General features: G+C 38.7%; 1 protein-coding gene and 1 long non-coding RNA gene across 3 annotated transcripts in view; one reads left to right on the top strand and one right to left on the bottom strand.

Annotated features, from left to right (window-relative positions):
- LOC137997568 (neuroendocrine convertase 2-like) overlaps positions 1–25,000 on the top strand; it is a 105,622-nt gene that overhangs the window by 21,754 nt on the left and 58,868 nt on the right. For both annotated transcript variants that reach the window (XM_068843646.1, XM_068843647.1), the window contains exons 10-15: positions 203–320; positions 614–924; positions 16,067–16,192; positions 17,603–17,738; positions 18,284–18,383; positions 18,877–18,970. In XM_068843646.1, the coding sequence (XP_068699747.1) occupies positions 203–320; positions 614–924; positions 16,067–16,192; positions 17,603–17,738; positions 18,284–18,383; positions 18,877–18,970 (885 nt within the window). The remainder of the gene's footprint in view (positions 1–202; positions 321–613; positions 925–16,066; positions 16,193–17,602; positions 17,739–18,283; positions 18,384–18,876; positions 18,971–25,000) is intronic.
- The window catches only part of LOC137997574 (uncharacterized), a 339,842-nt gene that overhangs the window by 265,390 nt on the left and 49,452 nt on the right, over positions 1–25,000 (bottom strand). The gene's annotated exons all lie outside the window — the stretch shown is intronic.

Genomic DNA, 25,000 nt, shown 5'->3' with positions numbered 1-25,000 from the left:
GGGGGTGGGGTGGGGAAGAACAAGAAGAGCAAGAAGAAAAGAAGAAGAGGGAGGGGGAGGAGCCGTTTCTTTTTATGAGCTAATCTGAACTTTCTCCCTTCTTCTTAAGCATTAGAGTAAAAATCCGTTTCATAAAATCAGGCTTTAAACTAAAGGTATCAAAAGTCTCACAGCTGTCATTGTTTTCTATTACGTTTTACAGTTAGTAACTACTTGGGATTCGGTTTGATGGATGTTTCCGAAATGGTTCGCCTAGCTAGAGACTGGAAAAAAGTGCCTAGACAAAAGAGATGTGAGATCACCTCAACTAACATTTCAAGGTGCGTTGTGAAGTGTCCGTTTCTGATGTGCGTTTGATTTTAATAGGAAAACCGAGTTTCAGAAGACTGGGAGGTAAGATCACTGATAGCTAGCCTAATCCTCTTCCTTCCGCGGTCGTTGATCAAATTACAACCGGTTTTTCTGCCTTTTAGGAGCCTCTAAAACAATATCTTTGAAGGAGTTTAGTGAACCAAAAAATTAGTGTTAACCAAGAGCAGAAAATTGTTGAGCGGAAATGGTTTTCCTTTAAGTTGATAGACACTTTAAGTTAATTTTTAAATTTTTTTTCCAGAGAACACAGGACACACGAAATAAGTCTCTTGTCGTGGCCTACCAGTTGCGCTTCAGAAAGAATCCGCTTTCTAGAGCACGTTCAAGTTCGGGTCAACGTAAAAGTGTGGCCAAGAGGAGACTTGCTTTTAACGTTGGAGTCACCAAACGGAACCAAGTCTCACCTCACCCAACATCGGCCTTTTGACAAGTTCAAAGGCCACTCTGAGAGTCTAACGAATTGGGTGATATTGACTTTGCATCACTGGGGAGAGGATCCCCAAGGCAAATGGAAACTTCGGGCCCACTTACGCAACGGTGAACACGGAAATCGTAAGTGCCGACGTTTAATTAATTATTCATTGTGCCCATAAAACAAAAAGCGTGGTGTGTTAATTACTGGGTTGCCATGTGGCAATCTAGTCGGAAAACGAAACGAATTTCTTCGTTTTGTTTGTTCGTTTTTCGTGTCGGGAAAAGTCTTTCCTGTCACTCCCCTGCTACGTAGTATCTTTGGGTGTAGAGTCCTCTGCACGAATTATTGGTAGATTTCATGGGGTAGTAGAAATGCGTAGATTTTATCCGGTGGACACATTAGAATATTGTAGTTCTTCGACAACAATTGCATCTTTCACCGTTGGATATCAAAGTGAGCTTTGCTTCTAATATTCTACTAACTGTCATGTTATGTACAATACTGAAACCAAATGGCAAATTCTGTATGGGTTTAACGAGCATTGAGGGAATCGAACGCCTTAAATGTATCTGTCTTTACTGAAGTCGCATTTAAAGTTGTCTGGCTGTTTACATCTATTTCATACTCAACTCTTCACAGTCTTCTGGTAATGGAAATGTGACAGTGGAGCCATTATAGCTAACATGTTTGGCATGTGAAGCTGCCACTTAAAGGAGAACTGAAGGCTAGAAGATCAAATTTTTTTGTGTCTTATTATTATCGAAATATAACGTCCTTTACCTAAACAAACAGGAAAAATCCTTTTTCATCTTGAAAGGCCTTGAATTTGCCCAAAATCTTTGGTTGTTTTTTCAATTTGAACGCCCGCCATTTTGTTTGCTTTTCCTTCCGGTTACTTCCAAAAATGGAATGTCAGCCGCCATGTTGTGACGTCATTGCGCACAAGCAAGCAGCTGGTTTTCACTGAAATCTTCTGTTATCGTTAAGTCTCAACATAGTACTCCGCTTTCTTCGTCGTTAATACACGTAAGTTTATGGCAGAACTTGAACCATATTCTTTCGATCCAATGCGAGAAAGTTCAGGATCGCAGGACGAGGAAGCAACCGAAAGGGAAGGCTCAAGATGGGGAAATACGACTTGGTGCAGCTGTGATTTTTGCTTTAACCGGGAGGCCGGGACAGCAAGAAAAGGAATGCATCTGCTGCCGCGATATAGAGGAGCTATGAACAAATCTCAGGTGAATTGATTGTATTCAAAAGGCAATAAAAACAACTTGATTACTAAGGGATTCTGTTGGCTGCTTTGTTTTGTCTGTCATTTCGATTCAATTTGAGAAACTATTCGTTGTGTAACGCAGCATTCTAGCTTTTCGACCGTGTTTACAAAGAAAAGTGCTATAAACTGCCATCGCGGGTCTGAGTGCTGCGATTAATGAACAACATGTATGTAAACACATAAGCTCTGTTCGTAGTTTTGCGAATTTTCAAACTTCAATTAAACATCTTTGTGATCGTTGTCGAGTTTATAAAACCCAGCTTGAAGTGCGAATGCCAATCACGAAATAACGTGTCCCAGTTGCTTGCAAAAACAACCTTTCGGCTCACTTCTCCGGCGCATGGTTTGCCACTGAAATCTCCCGACTAAAGAAAACATAACTTACTCACTGGGCATAAATGGAGTCGCAAAGTTATTCATCATTTCATCAATTACATGCAATTGTCGCATCGACCGCTGTGGCCAAGACACCTTCAAAACAGGAGGGTTCGAAATGATCCGAACAGATGTGACAGGGCTGGATATTTGGCTAGTTTTTTCTTCTAAATTCGGATGATCCATTCTTCGAGAAGGACTTCATTTTAAAGAGGGAAACGATGAGAGTTCTACTAGAACAGCCCACAATAGCGCACTGAACCATTTTTCAAGTTTCCCGCGTTCAAGCAAGTGAGCTCAATGACGTCACGCATAGCGCCCAAGCCTGCTATAGTACAGCCAAAATGGCGTACTTCCATCGAGTGACCAATACGGATCTCTCTGGCCTCATAAAAACGTCAAAATGTAAGGAACCCCTCAAATACTCGAATATTTCCTTTAACTAAGTCAGGAACGACAAATTTGGCGAAGGAAAAAATATTTCATTTTTATCTTCAGTTCTCCTTTAAAGGGGTGCTAAACACACCCGCCTGGTATGTTAGCTACGCCATGCTGATGAGGCCCAAAAGGCCGAAACAGCTGTCCATGGCTGCTAATTGACCGGGAGAAATGGTTGTGCGCATGCGTGATGTGTTGGCCACACCGGGTTGGTGTTAGCGTGTGTCACCTTGCTTTTATTGCCACATCTAGATGAGCGTTTCGTTCTGTGGAGAGGCTGATATTGGTGGATATTGCGAATATTTGATGGAAAATACAAATAACCGCATTTGTGAGCATCGATTTCATTATTAGCGCTTTCTATATTGACCAACGAACCTATCTTATAGTTTTCAAAAATGACAAGTTTGATGCTCGGTATCCCGGAATATATTCTCCCAAATATCCCGTACTCTTGTAATTTTTAACCTCAGAGTGGGTCTTTAAGAACATCAGTCAGCCTACTATTTGGTTCCGGTATGTGGAGGGTACCTTTACTCCTTTCAAGAACAAAAATGGTGCTTTGAGATTTTTAGATTACCTGAATGGGAGACACAACAACATTAAATTCACAATTGAGTTTGAGCAAAACGATGAAATTCCATTCCTTGATATCCTTATGAAACGCAACCGTGACAACTCCTTCTCAACATCAATCTATCGAAAGAAGACATTCACCGGTCTTTATATCAAATGGGACTCTTTTACTCCGTGTAAATACAAAATTAACCTAGTCCGCACTTTGGCTTATCGCTGCATTAGAGTTTGTTCGTCACCCCGATTGTTACAGCACACCTTAGATGACCTCTACAGTTTTGTTACTGGCTACCCTATGGGAACTTTTAAATATCATATGATTAATGCCATTGAGAAACATCAAAATAATCCACAAGATCTTGCAAAAACAGTTCGGAAAAAAGAAGTTCTAATCGTTCTACCTTTCTTAGGTCATCACATCAAACACCTCACAAAAGAGCTGAGGTCTTGTATACACAAATTCTATGGTATTTTCAACCTCAAATTAGTTTTTCAGAACACCCGAAGAATCAAGTCTTTTTTTCCTTACAAAGATAAACTAGCTCCTTCTTTCAGGTCAAAAGTAGTTTACAGAGCAAACTGTTGGGATTGCAATGATTTCTATATAGAGAAAACGAAACGCCGATAACGTGACAGAAAAAACAGAACATTTTAAACCCGTAACTACAAATTGTCACGAATCTGCAATTGCTGATTATGTTATCTCAGCCAACCATAGATTTAAGTGGGACCAGTTTTAAATATTAGCAACTGATCAATCAGAAATGCATTGTAAAATTAAAGAGTCTCTATAATAATAATAATAATAATAATAATAATAATTGAAACTTATATAGCGCATTTTTCATGCCGAACATGATCAAATGCGCTTTACAATTTAATAAAATAAATAAAAATAAATAAAATTACAAGCAGTTATGATTAAAAATAAATTAATGTATAGATAATAATAATGATAATAATAATAATAAGAAGAAGAATAATAATAATTACACGGTAAACAATAAATATTTGACGAATTAAAATGTATAAGAATTACAAATTAAAAGCTTGTTTAAAAAGATGTGTTTTGAGCTGGCACTTAAAACTTGAAAGAGAGTCAAGGCTAGATATTTTACTGGGCAGATTGTTCCAAAGCTTCGGGGCTGCGTAACAAAAAGCTCTTCCTCCAAGTCCTTGCCACTAGGAGTCTCAAGCATAATTCTTTCGCTAGATCTGAGTAAATATCTAGTTGATGATTTCCGACTGATCAATTTACAGATATAGTCAGGTGCCAGAGAAATACAATAATAGAGTCTCTGTTTACTCGTGATCTAAAGCCAGCATTAAATGAAAATGTTGGCGGTGAGAAACTTTATCTTTACTATTAGCATATTTCTTGTTTTTTTCTGTCAATCAATTTCGGTAGTTCCCAGTCCGTTCAGTTGTATTTTTGAATTTAAATTTATCTGTAACTGAATAATAATCACTTGTGATGATGTATGTTGTAATATCGGGACAACTCGGATTAATATTAATCCTAATGATTATTATAATCCAGTAATAGATTATTATAATCCATTACTGGGGTTTGAGTTGTGCCTTGATCAATTAGGATTACTATTAATCTTATGTGGGATTAATATTAATCAGATTAATATTAATCCTAATATTAGATCCAGTAATAGATTATTATAATCCATAACTGAGCTTTGAGCCGTACCTAAAACGATTAGGATTAATATCAATCTGATAAATATAATCCCACATAGCTCAAATTTGCACAAGTCTCTCAATAAAGAAAATGTTCTATTCTAACCACGACGAATTTGCTACTTGTGCTAGTAGTTTGTGAACAAAACTCTTAATTACATTCAGTCATGCCGGCTCCGAACCTCGAAACAGTTAGTGTCTTTGGGTTTGTCGCGATTCCTACGCAGCTGGTAGTTATTCCCTTTCTTAAGGTCCCCTTTCTTGTAAAAAAAAAACATGCTCACCGGACGGATTCGCTGGCCCAGAGGCGCTTGTTCCTTTTCATTTAATTCTAGGCTCAACATCGCTACCAGCTCTAACATATGCAAGTGATTGTGTGACTGATGTAATCAGTGTTATGTCCCGTCAGTCCCTTGTTCAGCGTGCGTGTAATGTCTGCAGTTTGTCTGTCGTAGCTCTGATCTGGATTTTAATAGAGGATAATATTAATTCGGATGATTATTATTAATAATAATCTAATCCTTCCAATTTTTGCCGTGCCTTAATCTATTATTGGATTATAATAATCTATTGCTGGATAGTAATAATCTATTACTGGATTGTAATAATCTATTACCGGATTATAATAACCATATTATAATCTATTATTATTATTATTATAATCCACGGATTAATATTTATCCGAGTTGTCCTGTAATATACGAAACGTTAAGTTAATAATAAATTATACAGTTCAAGCAAATATTTGTAACCGCTGTTTGCGTTTTATTCTTATTGAAACTTAAATGGGCCAAGTCAAAGAATTTTTGTGAGAGCAAATATGGTGTTTGTTTCAGTAAATTTTACGCTGGAAAAGGCTTTCGTTAGATTTTTCGGCCGTTGTGGATTCATCGTGTTGTGCAATATTCGACCTTAACTAATTTGCATACGTGGGTTGAAATTACCTTATAAAGACAACAGGAATTTGTAGCCGTGTTCTTCCTGGCAAATGATTAATTGGTAGCCATAGTCTTTAACGTAAGAAAAAGATTTGTTTCAGGGGCGGATCCAGCATTTTTTGAAAGTGGGGGCCGAACAAGAATACTAATCAGCGCCCGTTAGCGCGCCTCAGTAGCGCCTTAGGCGCTACTTTCTAGGGGGGTCTGGGGGCATGCCCCCCCCCAGAAAATTTTGAAAATTTGGGTACTCTTACATGCACTCTGGTGCAATCTGGAACGTAATGTATCAGGATTCCATATTGAATAAAATTATAAGTTATGGTTATAATGATGCATGGTTTTTGACTCTTCGCTCCAGAGTCACAAAATATATATAATTATATATATATAGGCATTAAGCTTTTACGTTGTTACAGTCTCTGTAAGATAGGTTGACTGTAGACAAGTATTTCGCATCCAGTCTTCTTCCTCATTTCGAAATGATAATATTAGCGCCTGTAAGTTGAAAGTTTATTCGCACAACTTTGGTCATACTATTAGCGAAAAATCCTGCCTTAGCTAAAAAAATCGAAAGCTCTAACAGACTGCTTAAAAAATGATATTATTATTGTATATTTTGACAAAAAAAAGTCTCCGACGAACTGAAAGGGGGGGCCGCGGCCGCCTCGGCCCCCCCCTAAATCCGCCCCTGTGTTTTGTCACTCTAATGTAAAATGAAGTTGTTGTTAATTTGAGAAGCCAACAATATTTCTTTACTTTCTCTTTAAAGACAGAGACTTCCCGCCAATTTCTTTGAAAACTTATTCACTTGAAATATTATTTCTCGCTAAGTTTTGCATCTTTTTGTCCAAATGAAAGTCCAAAAATAGAGATTTTTTGACGATCTTACAGTGGAACATTTTGTAATTTAAGCCGATGTCCGAAATTATGGAGAACTGGGCGTCAGTCGTGAAATTTCGAATTCCTTCATATTTTGCCCAAGTAACCTCTATAGTGAAGTATTTTCAAAAATAGCATTAAAAGATTCAACAGCTTTTTATATTTTGCGAAATTGGGGAAAGTTTGAAAACACGCATGTTGGCCTCCTTCGAATTTATGGTGAAATTGGCGGAAAATGACGCATTTTTAACTCGCTCGTACAGTGAGGCGCGGCGTCGTCTGTTTATGAAACACAAATACAGTATAAACACACTTCAGCTCTTTATAACACAGTAACAAAATTTGGATAAGCTGTTGAAATGACAACGTTTTGGCCGTTAGAAGTAAACCAGTTTCAGGCATTTCAAAAAATCGCAAATTTCACCCAGCTTTCACACTACAGAAACTCAATTGGTACGTCGAGTTTGGACACGAAATAACAACAGCTTTGAAGAACAACCCTTGTGCTAAAATCTTCCTGGCGGCACTGAAAAATTACCCCGTCGAGAGATCAAAATTGTGAAGAGTAGTTTGACAAGAATATCCGACTGAATTTATGACACAAACCGCCGGCTGGCTACGCAAAGCAAATTGTAACCGTTTTCACGGAGAGCAATATTGGAGAAAACCTTCGCAAAATTACTTAAGGGGCTTGCAGAACAAGTTTATACGGTGTTGATGCTTTTGAACTTCGATCAACACACACCGCCCTTGTTTTCCGTCCGGACTCGAATAACATGAACCTTACCATGTTTCTAAAAATTATCCATTATCTGTCTGATCAAAATGATTCTCCCTTAAATCGTTGTGTTTGGTACTGTAATGTATGTAGCTTGCTGGACATGTGATACCCTTGTTTGCTCGAAATTTGTCGGTACATGGCCGAAAACAAGTTCACAGAACGGCAGGTACAAAACACAGGTCACAGAGCACAGGGCACAGGTCACAGGTCATTGTTTTACCAATACAGAAAGTATCCTTAACATTCATAAGAGCTAACCTTGGGCCTAAAAACGTTTGTTTAGGCCTAATTAGGCCTAAGGTTAGCTTTTATGAATGTTTAGGATACATTCTGTATTAGTAAAACAATGGCCTGTGACCTGTGACCTGTGACCTGTGACCTGTGACCTGTGACCTGTGTTTTGTACCTGCCGTTCACAGAAGAATATGATGTAAGAACAAGATTGCGTGACGCATGACCTGGCCAAAGGTCAATAGATGAAATCCTCTTCTTAGGTGTTAGCGTTTTGAGGTGTAAGCCCAAAGTGCTTGCTAGAAATACTAGTTCTCAATCTACCTTTTGATGCGAGAAAAACCTTTCATGCATTGATATCGCATCGCTAGTTGTTTACATTTCATTGCATGGCATCTTGTGGCTATTCACTCTTCGTTGGTGGACCCTGCGGCCCGAGAAAAGACCCCGCGAATAAGGAATGTCTTGCAATCGGCGAGTGTAGCAAAGATGTCTACAATCACCTCGTGTATTGCAAAATCAGCGACGACATGCAGTGGACAGTGAATCAAAGCTATTACTTACTCGAGCAGGTAGTTGGTTTCCTTTTAGACATTACAAATCCTCGAGAACGATTTTTTTTCTTCGGACATTTTTTGGAAAAAATAATCGGCATTTTTATTTCAGGCATCTTTGAGACAGAAAGAAAATAACATTGTGCCCACGACATCGAGATTTGTTTGGGACTAGGTGGAGGTTCAATACTGAAGTGGCGATGTTCGATGCCCACTTCTGCGAGGATCGATGCCCACAGGAGAAAAATTCAGTTTCAGCCCCAAAGGCTCAATATGGATTGAAAAAGGCCCATTCAGCCTATGTTATGAGCGCCACGAACCTACTTGTACTGGTAGGCTCGCGTAAGTATTAAATTGTAGAGTTTTGAAGTAAGCAACCGTGGACAATCAAGAAGACTGGTTTGGCCAGCCGAAATATAGTACACCACTAAAATCAAATCTACGTTGTATCGGCTCTTGCTTAAAATATTAAGTATTAAACATTGTTGTTATATTCTGGGTAAATTTATATAAATGATTTTCGTTCATGATAAATTATTCGATCTTACGCGGGAAAAAACGTTTGTGAAAAGACTAAGTCTTTTTGAGAAAAAATGTTAATTATCAAGTAGGCTCGCTGGGGTTTCGTTAAAATAGTTTCGCGTTGTAAAACCTTCCCAACCACTTTTCCGTAGTTGCACGTTGTGAATAAGAAATTATCGGTCCTTTATTATTTTCTTGCGGTTTCCTAATGTTCATAAATTATTTTATGGATAAAAGCCATTTTGGAAAAAAAAAAACTTTCCTTGTTTGGTGATCAGAATCCGTCAAATGTTAACACCTTAGTCTACGAGCAGTCTCTCTTTCCGCTCAGGTATACTCGAGGACCGAGGAAAACGACAAGCGAGCAACCGCAAAAATCGCCTGCGGCGTTGAAACGTGACTCGCACGTCGAGCCGCTAGTGTTGTGAGCCAGCTCGACACGCGCGTCACGTTTGCACGCCACGGGGCGATTTTCGCGGTCGCTCGCTTGTTCGTTTCCAAAATGGTTTTTATCCGAAAAAAAATTCACGAAAATTAGGAAACCGGAAGAACATAATAAAGGACCGATAATTTCTTATTCACAACATGTCAATGTTTACGGAGGGGTAGCTAGTGAGGTTTTACAACATCAAAACTGTTTTAACGAAACCGCAGCGACCCTACATAACAATTAACTTTTTTTTCTCAACAAGACTAAGCCTTTTCACAGACGTTTTTTCTCGCGTAAGATGGGTTTTTGCTAGCGCGCACAAGGGTTTAGGGGTGACAGGTTGGCCGGAGGAATGAGAACATGTTTTTTCGCGCTTCGTGCTCGTTCACTCGCGTGTTCAGAGCACTAAATAATTAAACAGTTGTGAACGGACTCCAAAAATCATCTTTTACGGCGGCAACGATATTTTGTTAGGAAAGTACGTTTGAGCAGCAGTGTTCTGTGCCAACTTTCTCCGTCCATGCGACACCCCCGAGCCTCTCCTGCATGCACATGAGAGCTAGCGAAACTACGGACACTAGAGTAACCTCGTAAACTAATTGCGGATAATTTAACATGATCGAAAATCATTTATATAAATCTACCCAGAATATAACAACAACGTTTAATACCTAATATTTTAAGCAAGAGCCGATACAACGTAGATTTGATTTTAGTGGTGTACTATATTTCGGCTGGCCAAACCAGTCTTCTTGATTGTCCACGGTACTTACGCGAGCCTACCAGTACAAGTAGATTCGTGGCGCTCATAACATAGACTGAATGGGCCTTTTTCAATCCATATTGAGCCTTTGGGGCTGAGACTGAATTTTCCCCTGTGGGCATCGATCCTTGCAGAAGTGGGGATCGAACATCGCCACTTATTGAACCTCCACCTAGTCCCAAACAAATATCGATGTCGTGGGCACAATATTATTTTCTTTCTGTCTCAATGCCTGAAATAAAAATGCCGATTATTTTTTTAAAAAATGTCCGAAGAAAAAAATCGTTTTCGAGGATTTGTAATGTCTAAAAGGAAACCAACTACCTGCTCGAGTAAGTAATAGCTTTGATTCACTGTCCACTGCATGTCGTCGCTGATTTTACAATACACGAGGTGATAGACATCTTTGCTACACTCGCCGATTGCAAGACATTCCTTATTCGCGGGGTCTTTTCTCGGGCCGCAGGGTCCACCAACGAAGAGTGAATAGCCACAAGATGCCACGCAATGAAATGTAAAAAACTAGCGATGCGATATCAATGCATGAAAGGTTTTTTTCGCATCAAAAGGTAGATTGAAAACTAGTATTTCTAGCAAGCACTTTGGGCTTCCACCTCAACTAGTTTCGAAAAGAACTAGTAACCAAGCCCCTATATTTAGAGCGCAAGCCATTTTCTACAAAAGAGCCTTCTTGCAAGCTAGTTTTGTTATCTTTGAACTGAATTTATTACCAAAGCTTAAAAAAGTAAAGTATCTCAAAACAGGACATGACATTACAAAATATTTCAATGTGTGAACGTATGAGCCAAAGGGCCACTGCTAGCACGACATCTGGGTGACCCCTCAAATGGTCTATATGACCCCCCACTTGAAAAAATTGACTGGGACGCTGCAGTTCGATATCACCCAACTCAGTGCCATCTGTTTTTGTGTAATGCGTACCTCAGACAACCCAGCTTACGCTCATAGAGCGACTAGTTAATCCCAGTTGGAAAATTGGTAATATTTGGTCGATTTTCTTTTTTTTTTCTTTTTTTCTTCTCGTTTTCTTTTTATTTATTTATTTTTCGTGTCGGTGAAAGTCTTGTCTGTCACTTCCCTGCTAAGTGGTGTCTTGTGCATGGAGCCTTCTGCGCGTATTTTCTTAGGATCGAGAGGGTAGTGGAAATGCGTAGATTTCTCTGGTGGACACAGTAGAGTATTTAACTTAACCTGCAATGGCGTCGAAAGTCTTGTAATGCGGATAGCGTCTTAGTGGATCTTTAAACAAAATTTACCCATATGGAGCTCAATAATGGAAAGTCAATTGGACAAAAAACACAAGCGGTAAAAATTAAATATCTGGAACCTTAAAAGCGACGAGTAATGGACTTCGACAACAATCCAAATCAAAGTGAGATGTGTTTCTAATCTTTTACCACGTGTACTGCCATGTAGAACACTGAACTAAATGGAAAATGCTCTGGTAACTTATGGGTTCAACAAAAACAGAGAACGAATCGAACACCTTAAGTGGATCTGTGATCAACTCTGCACTGTCTTCAGGTAAAAAAGTAATTGCGTATGTGACAGCCAAGAATTATTTGAAAGAAAGCTTGTCGTCTATTTTGTGCTTCATTATTCAAGGAAAAGGTTCTTCAAGGAAACGGTTTGATCCTGAAATTTATTTCGTTGCAATATTGCGTATATTTGACACGATTTGAGTTTCGTCTCTTCACGCACGTAATGAAATAGGAAGGGGTTTTTGCTTCTAATAGCAAATATGTTGTTTGTTTCAAAAAAAATTTCGCTGGAAAAGGTGGCCTCTATGAATTCATCATGGTTTATGATATGCCAGCTTAACTGGATAGTTTTTATTGCAATAGTAAAGCATTTTCGTGTCAAAATGTGGTTAGCGTCTTTCTGGCCGGCGTGTTAACTTAATTAAATATACCATTTGCGCCTCGTGAGTCTGTATTTGCTCTCTGCCGTAACCTTGATTTCCACTCTCAAAATTACCTCCAGAACCTACTTTTTGCGTAGAACTAAAAATTCCTGTGTTAAGCATGAGAATTCGACGAAGAGGTAAATGCGGCTAAATTTGTTGCGTGCGTTGCTATTTTTGTTTTGATTGTTGTGCAAATTTTGACAGAGAACATTAAATTATGAAAAAATTATTACGGATAGATCGTTTAAAAATCTTTATTTTTAGCGGTTATTTGAACAAAAAAGATGCAACGCTTGACGAGAAATAATATTTTTGTTAATATTTGAAAGAAGAAAAATTTCGCGGGAATCGGGCGACGTGAAAATGAGTTAACAAATTTGCATACGTACGTTGAAATGTGATACGCGAGGAGACAGGAATTTTTTCTCTCTGACATATGATTTTGTCATTGTAGTGTAAATGAAGTTTATTTGGGAAGCCAACAATGTTTCTTTAACTACCTGGTTAATCCAATTTATTGCTACGACTTGCTAGTGCGAAGATTGTTTACATGAAAGTCATTTGCGTGACAATGTATCCCTTTACTCTAACCCAAAAATATTAAGATAGTAACAACCTTCATAATTATTTAACCATTTCTTCTACTTTTGTGCTTGTCAGCACTGTGATTTGCGATAATTCGCAAATTTTTTGTTTTGTATCTCATAGATGTTTAGATTTTCAATTAAATGGCCGCCCAACCTCGCGATTGTGTAAATAGCTCACCCTGAAGTCAAAATAGATACGTTTCTCGGGAACCCGACAGAGAAGGCTTCCTGACCCGACAGATGAAATGTAAATATTCAGTTAAATATTACAACAAAATTAAGAAACAAAGACGGACGTTTCTTGGCTAAAAGTACGTTGTTTTACTCTGAAAACGACGAACGATTAACATTCTTTCCGGCACAGTCAGCCCAAGCTCGGTGTACGATTTATAGACTTTGTGTGGTAAAATATACATTGAGCTTATAAATGCTAAAGTAAGCTGTAAATGTAGAAATAAACTTCACTTACCTCTACGTACAGTTGTCCTCATCTTTTCTGTGCAATCGGAGGGCAAAGTGTGTCCGTTTTAAACGGGTTTCTGGCTTACGAGTTTGTGCGATGTCGTTAAAAGTAGTTATGAGGGGAAATTACGAAATTGAAAGTTTGAAGTTAGGACAGTAACTAACTAGTTGGCACAAGAAAAACTGAAGGTTAAAATATTTCAACCCTTTGAATGTGTTAAATATAAAGGGACCATGGATACGTGAAAGCTTTTTTTTAAATAACATAATTATTATAGGTTCAAATCTAACAGATGAATAAACGACACACAAACAAATTTGACAGTAAATTTAGTTTATTATAGATTGTGACATGGTACAAGCATTGTATTAGTTTATCCAGTATATTGATGTATAGAGGTGAAGTGATGCGATGTTAATGTCGTTAGTTGTTATGAGAGGAAGTGACAACTAACGACATCGCAAAAATTCGTAAGCCGTCTAAAACGGACGCAGTTTGCCCTCCGATTGCACAGAAAAGACAAGGACAACTGTGCGTAGAGGTAAGTGAAGTTTATTTCTACATTTACAGCTTACTTTAGTATTTGCGGAGAGAAGCGACAACCGGAAATACGTCTGCGAGCGCAGGCTAAGCATTTATAAGCTCAAAATATATTTTCCCATACAAATTCTATAAATCGTACACCGAGCTTGGGCTGCCTGTGTTTCCCTGTAGTTTATTCATTTGACACAAGGTGATCACATGCATCTTTATGGTTGCCTAGCACGTGATCAATTTCTTCCCTTTGACAAACATCATAAGAGTCAGAGACTGCAAAATATCATGACCTTTCGGTTTATTCATAAAAGTCAGAGACTGCAGAAATTTTCGTGTTTTTAAGAACGATTTTCATTAATCGTTCGATGAAAACTCGATTCAGAGTTATATATTAAAACTATGTTATTTTTTCTATTCATCTGTCTTTTGGCTTGTCTTTTTTCTGGTGGCATCAGATTAGAGTAACAAGAAGAGGAATTATGAAGCGGAAACAACACCTTTTGTCCTTTCTTAGTGTGTGCAATAAACGTTTGCTTAGTGCAACTGCAAGACATGCTGGAAGACGTCCGTCAGAGCAATTTGCAGTTAATTTTTTGCAGACTATTTATTTAAAGAAGAAACAAGTGAATTTTACTCAACACCTTGTTTTGTTATCTTTAAACTAAATTCATTACCAAAGCTTAAAAAACTAAAAGACCTCAAAATGGGACAGGACATTTCAAAACAATTAAACGTGTGAACGTGTGAGCCAAAGGGTCTCTGCTGGCGCGACATGTGGGTGACCCCTCAAAAAGTCTTAATGACCCCTTATTGACTGGAATGCTGCAGTTCAATACCACCCAATTCAGTGCCTTCTGTTTTTGTGTAACACGTTCCACAGGCAATCCAGTTTACGTTTTATGAAGCGTCCAGTTGTGATTATAATAAGTCAATTATTTACCAGTTTTTTGCTTGGAATCTTGAGTAGGTCATATACAACAGCCCTCACAAGGAGCAAGAAATGACCGCTTCGGTAAAGGTCCTTACTCCGCAGCTCCAAAGTCGTTTTAGCGTTTACAAAAACAAGGAAGGTGTATGTTTTTGTGGCTCCGAGGTTCCGCGGCTCCACAGTGGTTTTAGCGTTTAAAAAAATAGAGGAAGGTATACCTTTGAAGGGCTCTGTGGTTCTCCAGTCGTGTTAGTGTTTAAACGTGATCTAGAAACTGAAATTTTTGCGCAAAGCAGTGGAAGCTAACGCTGGTAGTGCTGTGCTGAAGCCGACCATCGGAAGTAATGTACCACGCAGAGAGTATGATGTCTTTTTCAGATGGAATAAATACATGTACATTGACTCGTTTGATTACATAAAATACAAATTAAGGCAACATCACAATCTGAGGAGGAAATTTCACGGGAAAAACTCCTGATAAACCTCTTGATATGCAAAAAGCTCGGCTTAAGCTCAGTCAATGAAACTTGTCACGGAGTCAGGCCCATACTGCTCTCATTGAGCATTTTGAATTGTAGCAGCAGGTATCCAACTCTACAGGAGGACTGTTGGTCAAATCTGTTTCTTCTGAACGGGGTAGTCTTGAATGAACTTGACAATTTTTCTTGTCATCCGAATTGATCATTCAGCAGTGTTTGTTTTTTAAACATTCACCTTCTCCTCAGTTTTCAACCTCAAAATTGATGCAGAGAAAGAGATTTGCCTTAGTCGTGGCTCAAACAGCATTTAATTGAAATAAACTGAAAATATCACCGCTCTCCAAATTTCAGCAAGAATAAGCTTTATGCGCATGCACACGATGGGGAGATTTAGAATAGAGCTTCGCATAATACAGAAAAGCTGTAATTATACACTGTATGTTCCACCGTATTGTATTCTATATATAATTGGCGAGTTCAGTGCAATAAAAAGGCTAAAACCAGATTGAATGGCCTACTAATTAATTTCTTTCTGATAGGGTTTACATTTCAAGAGCCTCCTAAAAGCTGAACCATCAAACTAGATTCAGCTAACATTAACTGATTAGAGTGTAATGTGAAGTGCTAGTTCTCAACCCCATATGAACCATGTGAGCATTAGCCCTACTTATGGAAATGAGCCCACACAAGGCCAGAGAAAGACTCTGACCAGGGTAGGAATTGAACCCACGACCTTCAGGCTAGATCACTGCCGCTCTACCGACTAAGCTACAAGGCCAGACGGGAGCTAACAGACCTTCTGCATAAAGATGTGAACTGATTATAACAACGCTTCTTCAAATATAATTAGAATATTGATCGTATGATCACTTTTTACCAAATTAATATCTTTAACCATTTTAGGTCATCTTCATCTCTACAACTGGACTCTTATTCTCTATGGAACAACTTCAGATCCACTAGATGACAATAGCCACGTTAATAAACCCCCAGGAAAGGAAAAAGACCGACCAGATCCAAACAAAACAGGTCTGCATACTAATTAATATTAGAATAATACGGTGCGGTGCAGTGCCTTCGTCGAACCACGGCCTTAAACACGAGGACGCACCATAAAAGGAGTGGTGCCTAAGCCCTAAGGCACACGTGGATAATTTGTCTAACAACCGAGGTCGCGTTCAGAGCTAGCTATGAACTAATTTGTGCAATAAAAAACCTAGTGGAAATGTGTCTGCAAGATCTTATGAAAAGTTATCAGTCATTCGTTTCTATTATTTATCCTCCGTCACTTTTTCTCGCACTGGAAGTATCTTCTGTCTCTTTGATGCCATTTGTTGACAGCCAATTTTTGGATAATCTATCGTGCTTATTTACATGAATTGGAAGGAAAACAGAGCTTGAAGCTACCCGTTTTATAGGGTGTCTTCGTGTTTAAGGGTTACAGTACGTATATGACGCTTCACACGAGGAATTAAAAACTCGAGCTCGTGAATCAAAGTAAAATCAAATTCACAACCAGTGTTTAATCAACCTTCTCCTCACGAATAAGCTACTAAATTTAACGAGAGCGTTTGGAAGGTATTATGAGAACCAACAGGTAAGGACAAGGAGCCCATCAAAGCGAGTGTCTTTCTCCACTAATTCCTTGGGTCAACAACCCCTTCCTGAGTAAATTTATTTTTAGGAACAGGTTTTTCCCGCGAAAATTATCACATTTTCCTTGACGCCGAGATAGCTTTGTTTTGCCTGTCTTTTACAACAGTGGGCGTGCTTAATCTCCCAAGGCCGGCAGGCATTCTATCAATAAATCTACAAGGGAAAGGTTTCAGCCCTGGGCCAAGTATGGGAGATAGAGGATCCCCTTAATGAGCTTCTTACGGGACCTAAGCCAAGAAACAGTCAAAGTACATATGTTGTCCCCAAGTGATGTATGGAAATACCCTTAAGGATACTGCGTCTCCGCTTGAACGCTCCGCTAAAATTAGTTTCCTTTCCCGTGCGCCTTATTACTTCAGAGATGTACCAAATACCTAGCTAAACTCGTTTTCTAGGTCCGTACTGTAAATCTCGGATCCTCGGGGTTTTCCCGATGACTTATGACTCGCGCGAAAAAACTATGTCCATAACTTAAAGTACGAACCTCGAACTCAGGGCGCTTTCCATTTAACAGAACTGACCGGCCAGACCGGGCATTTGGAAAGAATAACTCCATAACACATTCAAATTAACACACTTCGACGATCATATATACTCCTCCTGAAGAATGCGAGGGAATATCATGCAAGTGTTCCTTCAAATGATTGCATTTTCTTTGGAAAGTGATGGGTCTGGCCGGCCAGTTCTGGCGAAAGGAAAGCGCCCTCAGTAAGGGGTATTTAAGCGTCCGTTCAATTCTATATAAATGTGTTGATCACACTTTTACCTCTTTGACATACGCAGGATACATTGTCCAAATAATAACCAGAAAAGGTTCCCCTCGAATAAGAAACGACACCAAGATTCAGCTGCTTGGAAAAGATGGAAAAACAAATAATTACTCGCTTGTAACCAGTACAAATATACCAGCGAGTGACAGGTTTGTACTTCCATCAGTGAGTTTCGTTTACACCAGAAAGTAAGAGGATTCCGAAGGAATGCTACTCTCTGTTGAGTATATGATATACTCACCAGAATGTCACATTTCTGATTGGTCAATGAAGAATGCTAGGATGGAGTGCAATGGGGAAGTTGCTACGGAAACACACTGATAAAGTAATTTTGTTGAGTATAGAATATCACTTGTGATGTTTTGAAAGCTTTCAAATTAAACACGCCCATGGCTTGGCTAAAGAACTTTCAAAACACCCTCGTGTCCATAAATCATTAATTAATTGTTAATTTATTTAATTTGATTTGTTTGTTTGTTTATTTATTTTTATTTATTTATTTATTTATTTATTTTTATTTATTTATTTATTTATTTATACTTGATAGAGTTCAGCATTTTATACTCTGGTTAGGGAGACGAGCGAAACTCGTGGCACTGTATTCTCTGGGCCAGAAAATACGTTGACCCCCTTCAGTTGACAGAAGTAAGGACACCTTATCACAGCTCAGAAATAGTGCGTTTCTTCATTTCAGTTCACAATTATATTATTTCTGGGACCGTCCATTGACCAATTTGAGTCACGCCGTCCTTTTTCGAGGGAAGCATTACGATCGCCGTGTATTTATTAAGGAGGTGAGCTTGGTTACATGTTTGTAACGGAAGAAAATATAATAATGCCTGAGTTGCCCAAAGGGTTTATTAATTGACTAATTAGACTCAGTAGCAATGAATGGTGCCGACAGTATATTAGCAACTGCTTCACACTATCCGACTGGAATTACTTACACTTATTTGCTACAAAAAGTTTGTTTCAGTTTAAAAACATGGAAGTTGTAAAGGACTTTAACCGTCGGCCCGATCTCACTTTTTTATTCGCACGAAGAGTGAGACATGGACTTCCTTGTGGTTTGGTCTATCTTCATCGATTTCAAGGGTTTTTGAGAAACCAAGGCCTATGAAAAACATAGAAAAGCCAGAATTCAGGCTATTTCACGGGTGCTTGAATCTTTTCTGAAACGAAAAACTCGAAGCCATGTCGGCGTTATGAACTCATTTCAGAAAAACATCAAACACCTGGTACAATCACTACTGTAATACTAATGATATGTGTTATTCCTAATGACAGATAGCTGTTCGACAGGAAGGAAATAAACAATGGATTATTTTGCCGCACAATAAATACATATGGCAATATAGTAATCAAGAAACCATAACAACAGGTGCAGTGAAACTCAGTTTGTTAGTAGTGTCCCGCAACAAATGTCAGATATTCGCAGAAATGCTGGATAACAGGAAGCTCATTTACCTCACCTTTAAACTATATATAGAGAATCAGAAAGTTTAATTGGGCAGTTTAATGGTGTATTGTTTTTTGAGTATCCTGGCTATTCTCATTCCGGATTAGGAATTACAGGATACACAAAACATAAATTCACAAAAGAACGCAAATTATGAAAACCGAATATCCTGAGAATTAATGTATCTGCGCTGCGCATGCGCCAGTTGCGTTGGCATGGCGACTGAAAAAAAGTTCCCTCAAGTGTGGAACTAGACTTGCCACAAGTCGACCTCACGATAATCCCAGAAGTGATTTTTCGTATGCGAAGTGAATGACGAAGGACTTTTCGAAAGTCTAGTGTGGAACACGAAATGTTGAAATATGGCCATGAGTACCAGCCTTTTGGCGGTTCCTCGATTTTTGGTTTGCTTCATTTGCGAAAAACCTCGAGGGGGAAGATAACGGAGAGCTTGTATAGTGCAAGCTCTTCCAAACTCTTGATGTTGCCGGACTTAATTTTAAAAAGGTTCGCCGTTTTTCAACAAACCAATTAATGCCGACCTCATTTCTTTTGACCAGGCAAGGGCATTTATTTAAAATAACTCAAACTGGAAGCTCTTTTTGTTCTAGCACCAGTAAGGAAAACAGAGCAGAGGCCAATACACCCTCATCTACGGTAGAAACTGAATCGCTATCCCATTCAATTTTCAATTTTCATGCCGCCGGCAGGCGACCGGCCGACAGCGTATCGTTTCCCGCCGAAACTTCCCCAAATCAACGCATATTCTGCCTATTCCGAGTGAACCGTGCTCCGGTCATTCCGTTCATTCTGCTATCGGGAACAACGGAATGAACGGAATAGTATTCAGTTCAGGAATACCGTCTATTCCGTGTACTCCTATTCCGGAATCGTACCTAAAGAACGCGCCCTAAGAAACAACGACTGCTACGACTACGACAACACCACAAGACTATAATTTCATTGGTTAAAAGAGCATAAATAATCGTGCTCCTCATGCAGCACGGATTTTAACAAGCTGCGTAACGACGGCGGGAAATCACCAACTTTGAGGTTTTGACGACAACATAAGGATGCAACAGACATTCTTTCATTCCTCATTTCTTCTCTGAAACCGTTCGTACCAGTTTATTTTTAGGATATTTCGCCCATATTATACGACGTGAACGAGATTGAAATGAGAGTGAATTGAAAGAATCGAAGTATATACTCTTACAAAGGTCCAGGTAGTTTAGGCTGCCATTTTGACTTTGTTTTCATTATATTTTCATTCTTTTGTATTTATGTTCATTAGACCTACAGCCCTCATTTTGAAACAAATATTCTTTTTTGCTCGTCGTAGCGAGGCTAAAAAGGCTAGTTAGCAATAAAACAAAAGAAGATTTTATTTGGCCGCCAACATGAAAGAGGTCTATGCAAGTGACTTCAGAAAAACAAAACGGAGCCAAATTGGGGGATGCCTAGCCACCCTAATCACCAACCCCTCCCCCCCCCCCCCCTTCCTTTCCTTGGATCCGCTCCTGGTTCGTTCGTTGACGTTGTTCTTAGGGGTTTTATCCCACCCTGCGAACTTTCGATGGAGAAAAGCCGTGGAAACTCGTGAGGAGTTGAACCAGGAGAGAGTGGCTAGGATAATACTGAGTTTCAATATACATATACATACACCTTACTGAGTAGTTAAAAATATAATACGGGCGAAATCTTTGCGAGTTGCGTAGTATTTTTCTGAGCCCCGAAGATAACCCTTTCAGTAAGGGATTTATTTAGGAAGCTTATGACCAGCTAGAGATCGACAAACTTTTCAGCGCCCAGGTGATGCCTTAGCTTGTGTATGGGGCGTTAGTATATGGAGCATTTCTACCCGAAATCACCTCTATACATTATACCTCTTCCCTTGTTACCCTTTTTTAAATGGGTTAGAGAAGTCTAATAAGCATATTTTCAACAAACTAAACAAGGACAAACATCATCCTTTATTTCAATTACATCTCAGTATAAATCCGGCTACTTTTAGGTCTAGACGAGTCAAAACTACACTTGTATATTGCAATACTGAGCATTTTAAAAATTATTTTATTAATACTTAATTTTAATTATAATTTAGCAATGAGTGACTGATAGATGTAATAATGCAATTTTTTGAGCAATCTGGTTCTTTTACCTGTTATGTAACACTTGATATGTATTTTTAATCAGTGAAATAAAGATTATTATTATTATTATTATTTGCCAAAGGCAACAATTAGAGTTGTTAACATTATTTTCATTTGTTTTTCAGAGATACACTACCGTAAGAGTTAAGAAGTCGTATATATATATATATATATATATATATATATATATATATATATATATATATATATATAGATACGTAGACTTGAACTAGGTCAAAAACATTTATTTGCTACTCCGAGTTTCATGCTTCTCACGAAGCAATCATCAGGCAACTGCCAAAAAGAAGGAATACATGGTGTTTTACAGTGATTTTGAAAATAACGGTAGCAATTCACTATAGGCTGGGGTGCATAGCAACGGTTAAACAATACAAACTGTTTCCAGTGAGCTGCTAAAAATAAGCCTTAAATAATTACGCTATTGAGAAGGAATTTCTTTGCATGTCTGCAACTTGTTACAAGCTCATTTCTGTTGTTAAGGGTCGCCAAATCTGGTCTACAAATTATATAGTATTTCTCCCACAGACATAAATTACACTTCTTCGTTACATTTGAATAGGATCTCGCATGCCTAACAATCCGCCATTTAATGTGATAGTCGACTTTCTTGTCTTTCAAACCCCATACATATTTACTAAGTTCAGTGGAATTTCTGTAGCGTTCATTTCTAAAGGAACATGTGTGGTTTCTATAACGTGATTTGAATGATGTGTCGCAAAGACCGATGTAAGTTTGCTTTGACTGAGATGTTGTGACCTCTGCTTGATAGATGGTATTCCGCACGTTGCACTTTCCGTCTAGAGGGCAGGATCTTTTGTCACGGCAGTTGCAAGTGTTGATAGTTTGAGCGGGTGGATTTGATGACTTGTTAATGACGGCTTTATTTTGGTTGGAGATAATTGTTTTTACATTGCTCATGCAGCTATAACTAATTTTGAGAGTGTTCCGGTTGAAAATTCTGTGCAAAGGGTGTGATTTTGGGAAGTGCTTGCCGATTAGGGTGAGGAAACACTTTCCAACCTTTGTTTTGACGTTTTGGCTGTACGGAGGATTGAACCAGGTGATGTTTCTAGGCCTATTCTTGCGGTGTTTGGTTTCTGGAGTTGTTTTTCTGTAGGTTAGGTTATATATGTAGCCGCTCTTGTTGAGTGCATCTTGGTAGGTTTCTTTCGCTTTATCAAATGATTCTTTGTCGGAGGAAATTTCTGAGAGGCGCTTGTTTATGGATTCCGGTATGTTCTTTAGGATGGATGGGGGGTGATTGGATTTCTTGTGAACGTAGAGTGGGATGTTTCCTTCTTTTGTGTAGGGATAATGCTTTCCAGATTGGAGGTCAAGGGTGACGTCTAAGAAATTTACTTTGGTGGTGTTTGCTTCGACTGTGATCTTTAAGTCGTTTTCACGGAAAATTTGGCAGAAGCCCTTCTTGATTCTTTCGATCTGTTGAGGGTTTGAGTTAAAAGCTGCCAAACCGTCGTCTCTATACAGGCCGATGCTGTTGCCATACTTTTTGGTTAGGCAGGACAATAAATAACAACCCACTAGTTCGCATGTTTCAGCGCCATCGAAAGATCCCATTGTTATGTCGAATCGGCTGGCAGAGGATTTTTTCTCCCAAGGGCAGTCATTGGAAAACAGTAGAGATTGCTTGGAGAGGAAAATGATTTCTCTCTCGTCGGCACTGATGGGTCTGTAGTTATTGGCGAAGTCGAGTGCTTTGGCAAGCAGTTTTTCCGTGATAGAGGGGTAGAAGTCACATACATCAAAGCATATGAATGAGAGGTTTTCTTTGTGCTGTAGGGCGCTGAACCAGTTCAGTACGCTGGTCGTATTTTTCCACTGATTGATTTGTGTCTTTTGGATTATGGTGGTGTTGATCTCGTCTAAAATGCGCTTACTAATGATACCAATCTCGGATTGGGAGGGGTTGATAAGGCGGCATGTTGGATGGTCGTGAAATTCAGGTTTGTGATCTTTCAAGGTTATGAAAGCTTCTTTCTCTGCAAGTTTTTCGATACGGTTGTCTAATCCAAGTTTTTTAGCTACTCTGGCGGATTGGGAGTTTAGTTGGTCTATAACTTTGGGGCATGACTTTTTGTATGTTTTCGTTACATTCTCGGTAATCAGCTTCTCATAGGTTGCAGTGTTCATTGAATAATAATTTGTAGTCTTGTCAGCAGGAATAAGTAGATTATTTGGTTTCTTGATTTTTGTTTCGATGTCGGTGTATAATGTTCTCTGGAAATTGCATTTGGAGGCGTTGTCATCAAATTCAATGTTATGAATTAGTTTCAACATACCTTCTTCGAAAGGAATCAGTTCATTTATCTTTGGGGGTGAATTTCTTGACTTAAATCCATAGGTTTCCTTGGTTGATGTTTCAGATTGCCCGGATAGGAAGTAGTGTGCTTTCCAACGTAATCGCCGCAGAAAATGTTCAGTTTTTTCGATTAGTCGTTTCATGTATTCATTTCTTGGTGGCAGTGGAATGTTCTTGGTAGAGTAATTCAAGTTGATCTTTTCCATAGTAGTGGACGATGAAACAATTACAGTGCTCAACAAGTTGGAGCTTATAAAATGAAATGACGTGATAAATTGATCATCAGCTAAAAGTGCTCAATGGGTTTACCAGAGCTTTGAATCTATTCAAAGCTCTGGTAAACCAATTGATCACTTTTAGCTGATGATCATTTTATCACGTCATTTCACATATATATATATATATATATATATATATATATATATATATATATATATATATATATATATATTTAAAAGAACCCATATTATAACAATCACAATTTGGCTCTTTTATCCAGAAATGCACGGAATGAAAGATATAAAACTGTCACCACTAATTGGGCAATTCTTGTCCTTTTTTAAGTCTAGATGGCAAATACCTTTTTAGAACAATACAGAGGACTAGTATTAGGGTTGCATCGGAATCCTATCTAAATCTCGACATAGCGTAACATCGTACCCTAGGTTTGGCTTTGTTGGAAATTAGTTTTAATATCTGGACATGCAAAGTACATTTGACAGAATGTGCGCGTTTTACACTAGTTTGTAAAAAATGTAAATGTAAATGCTTTGTTTACAGTGGAAGTACACTTAGCTATCAAGCTAGTTTACAGGCACTCCACTGTTAACAAGGTGAAAGAAACAATTCAAAGTTAACAGAAACATTATTAAGAACCCCAACTGGCAGGAGGCAACCAGTTGGCTGTTTACAAAGCGTGATAGAGTTGAATCTGGGACAACTGGAAACGAATCCTAACCAGAGGTTAGAACGGGATTTGAACCCGGAGCAGCCGCATGCAAACCCAACGCCCTAACCACTCGACCACGCTGCGACCTCGCTGCCCTGCATCTGTGTTCCCGTCAATTCTGAATTATTAACCTCATCCTTAAACTACATATTATTAGAAAGTTTAAACAAGGATATCGAAAACGTCAACAAAATATAACTTAAGAGCTATTGTAAGTATTTGGCGATTATTCCACCTTGTCCAGGTGGTGCAATACTGGCCAAAGACGATCCTGTAACAGGTTGGGTACGATCGATTTTCAGATAAAGATATAACTTGAATGGTTTGTTGTTGTATACTCGCGTTATTGACAAAACCTAAAATTTGCTGATTTCACATTCAAACTTTCTGTTTTGAGGATTACAGCACAGGGCAAATAAAATGCACTGAGATGCGTGCTGCAAGTGCAATACAACCCTTTTCTCTTTTTATAACCAATAACATACTTACTATGTGGCGTTGTCGTTGCC

The sequence above is a fragment of the Montipora foliosa genome, chromosome 3 (assembly GCF_036669935.1).
Source record: "Montipora foliosa isolate CH-2021 chromosome 3, ASM3666993v2, whole genome shotgun sequence".
In the NCBI taxonomy this organism is placed as follows: domain Eukaryota; kingdom Metazoa; phylum Cnidaria; class Anthozoa; order Scleractinia; family Acroporidae; genus Montipora; species Montipora foliosa.
This window is presented reverse-complemented; position numbering and strand designations above follow the sequence as displayed.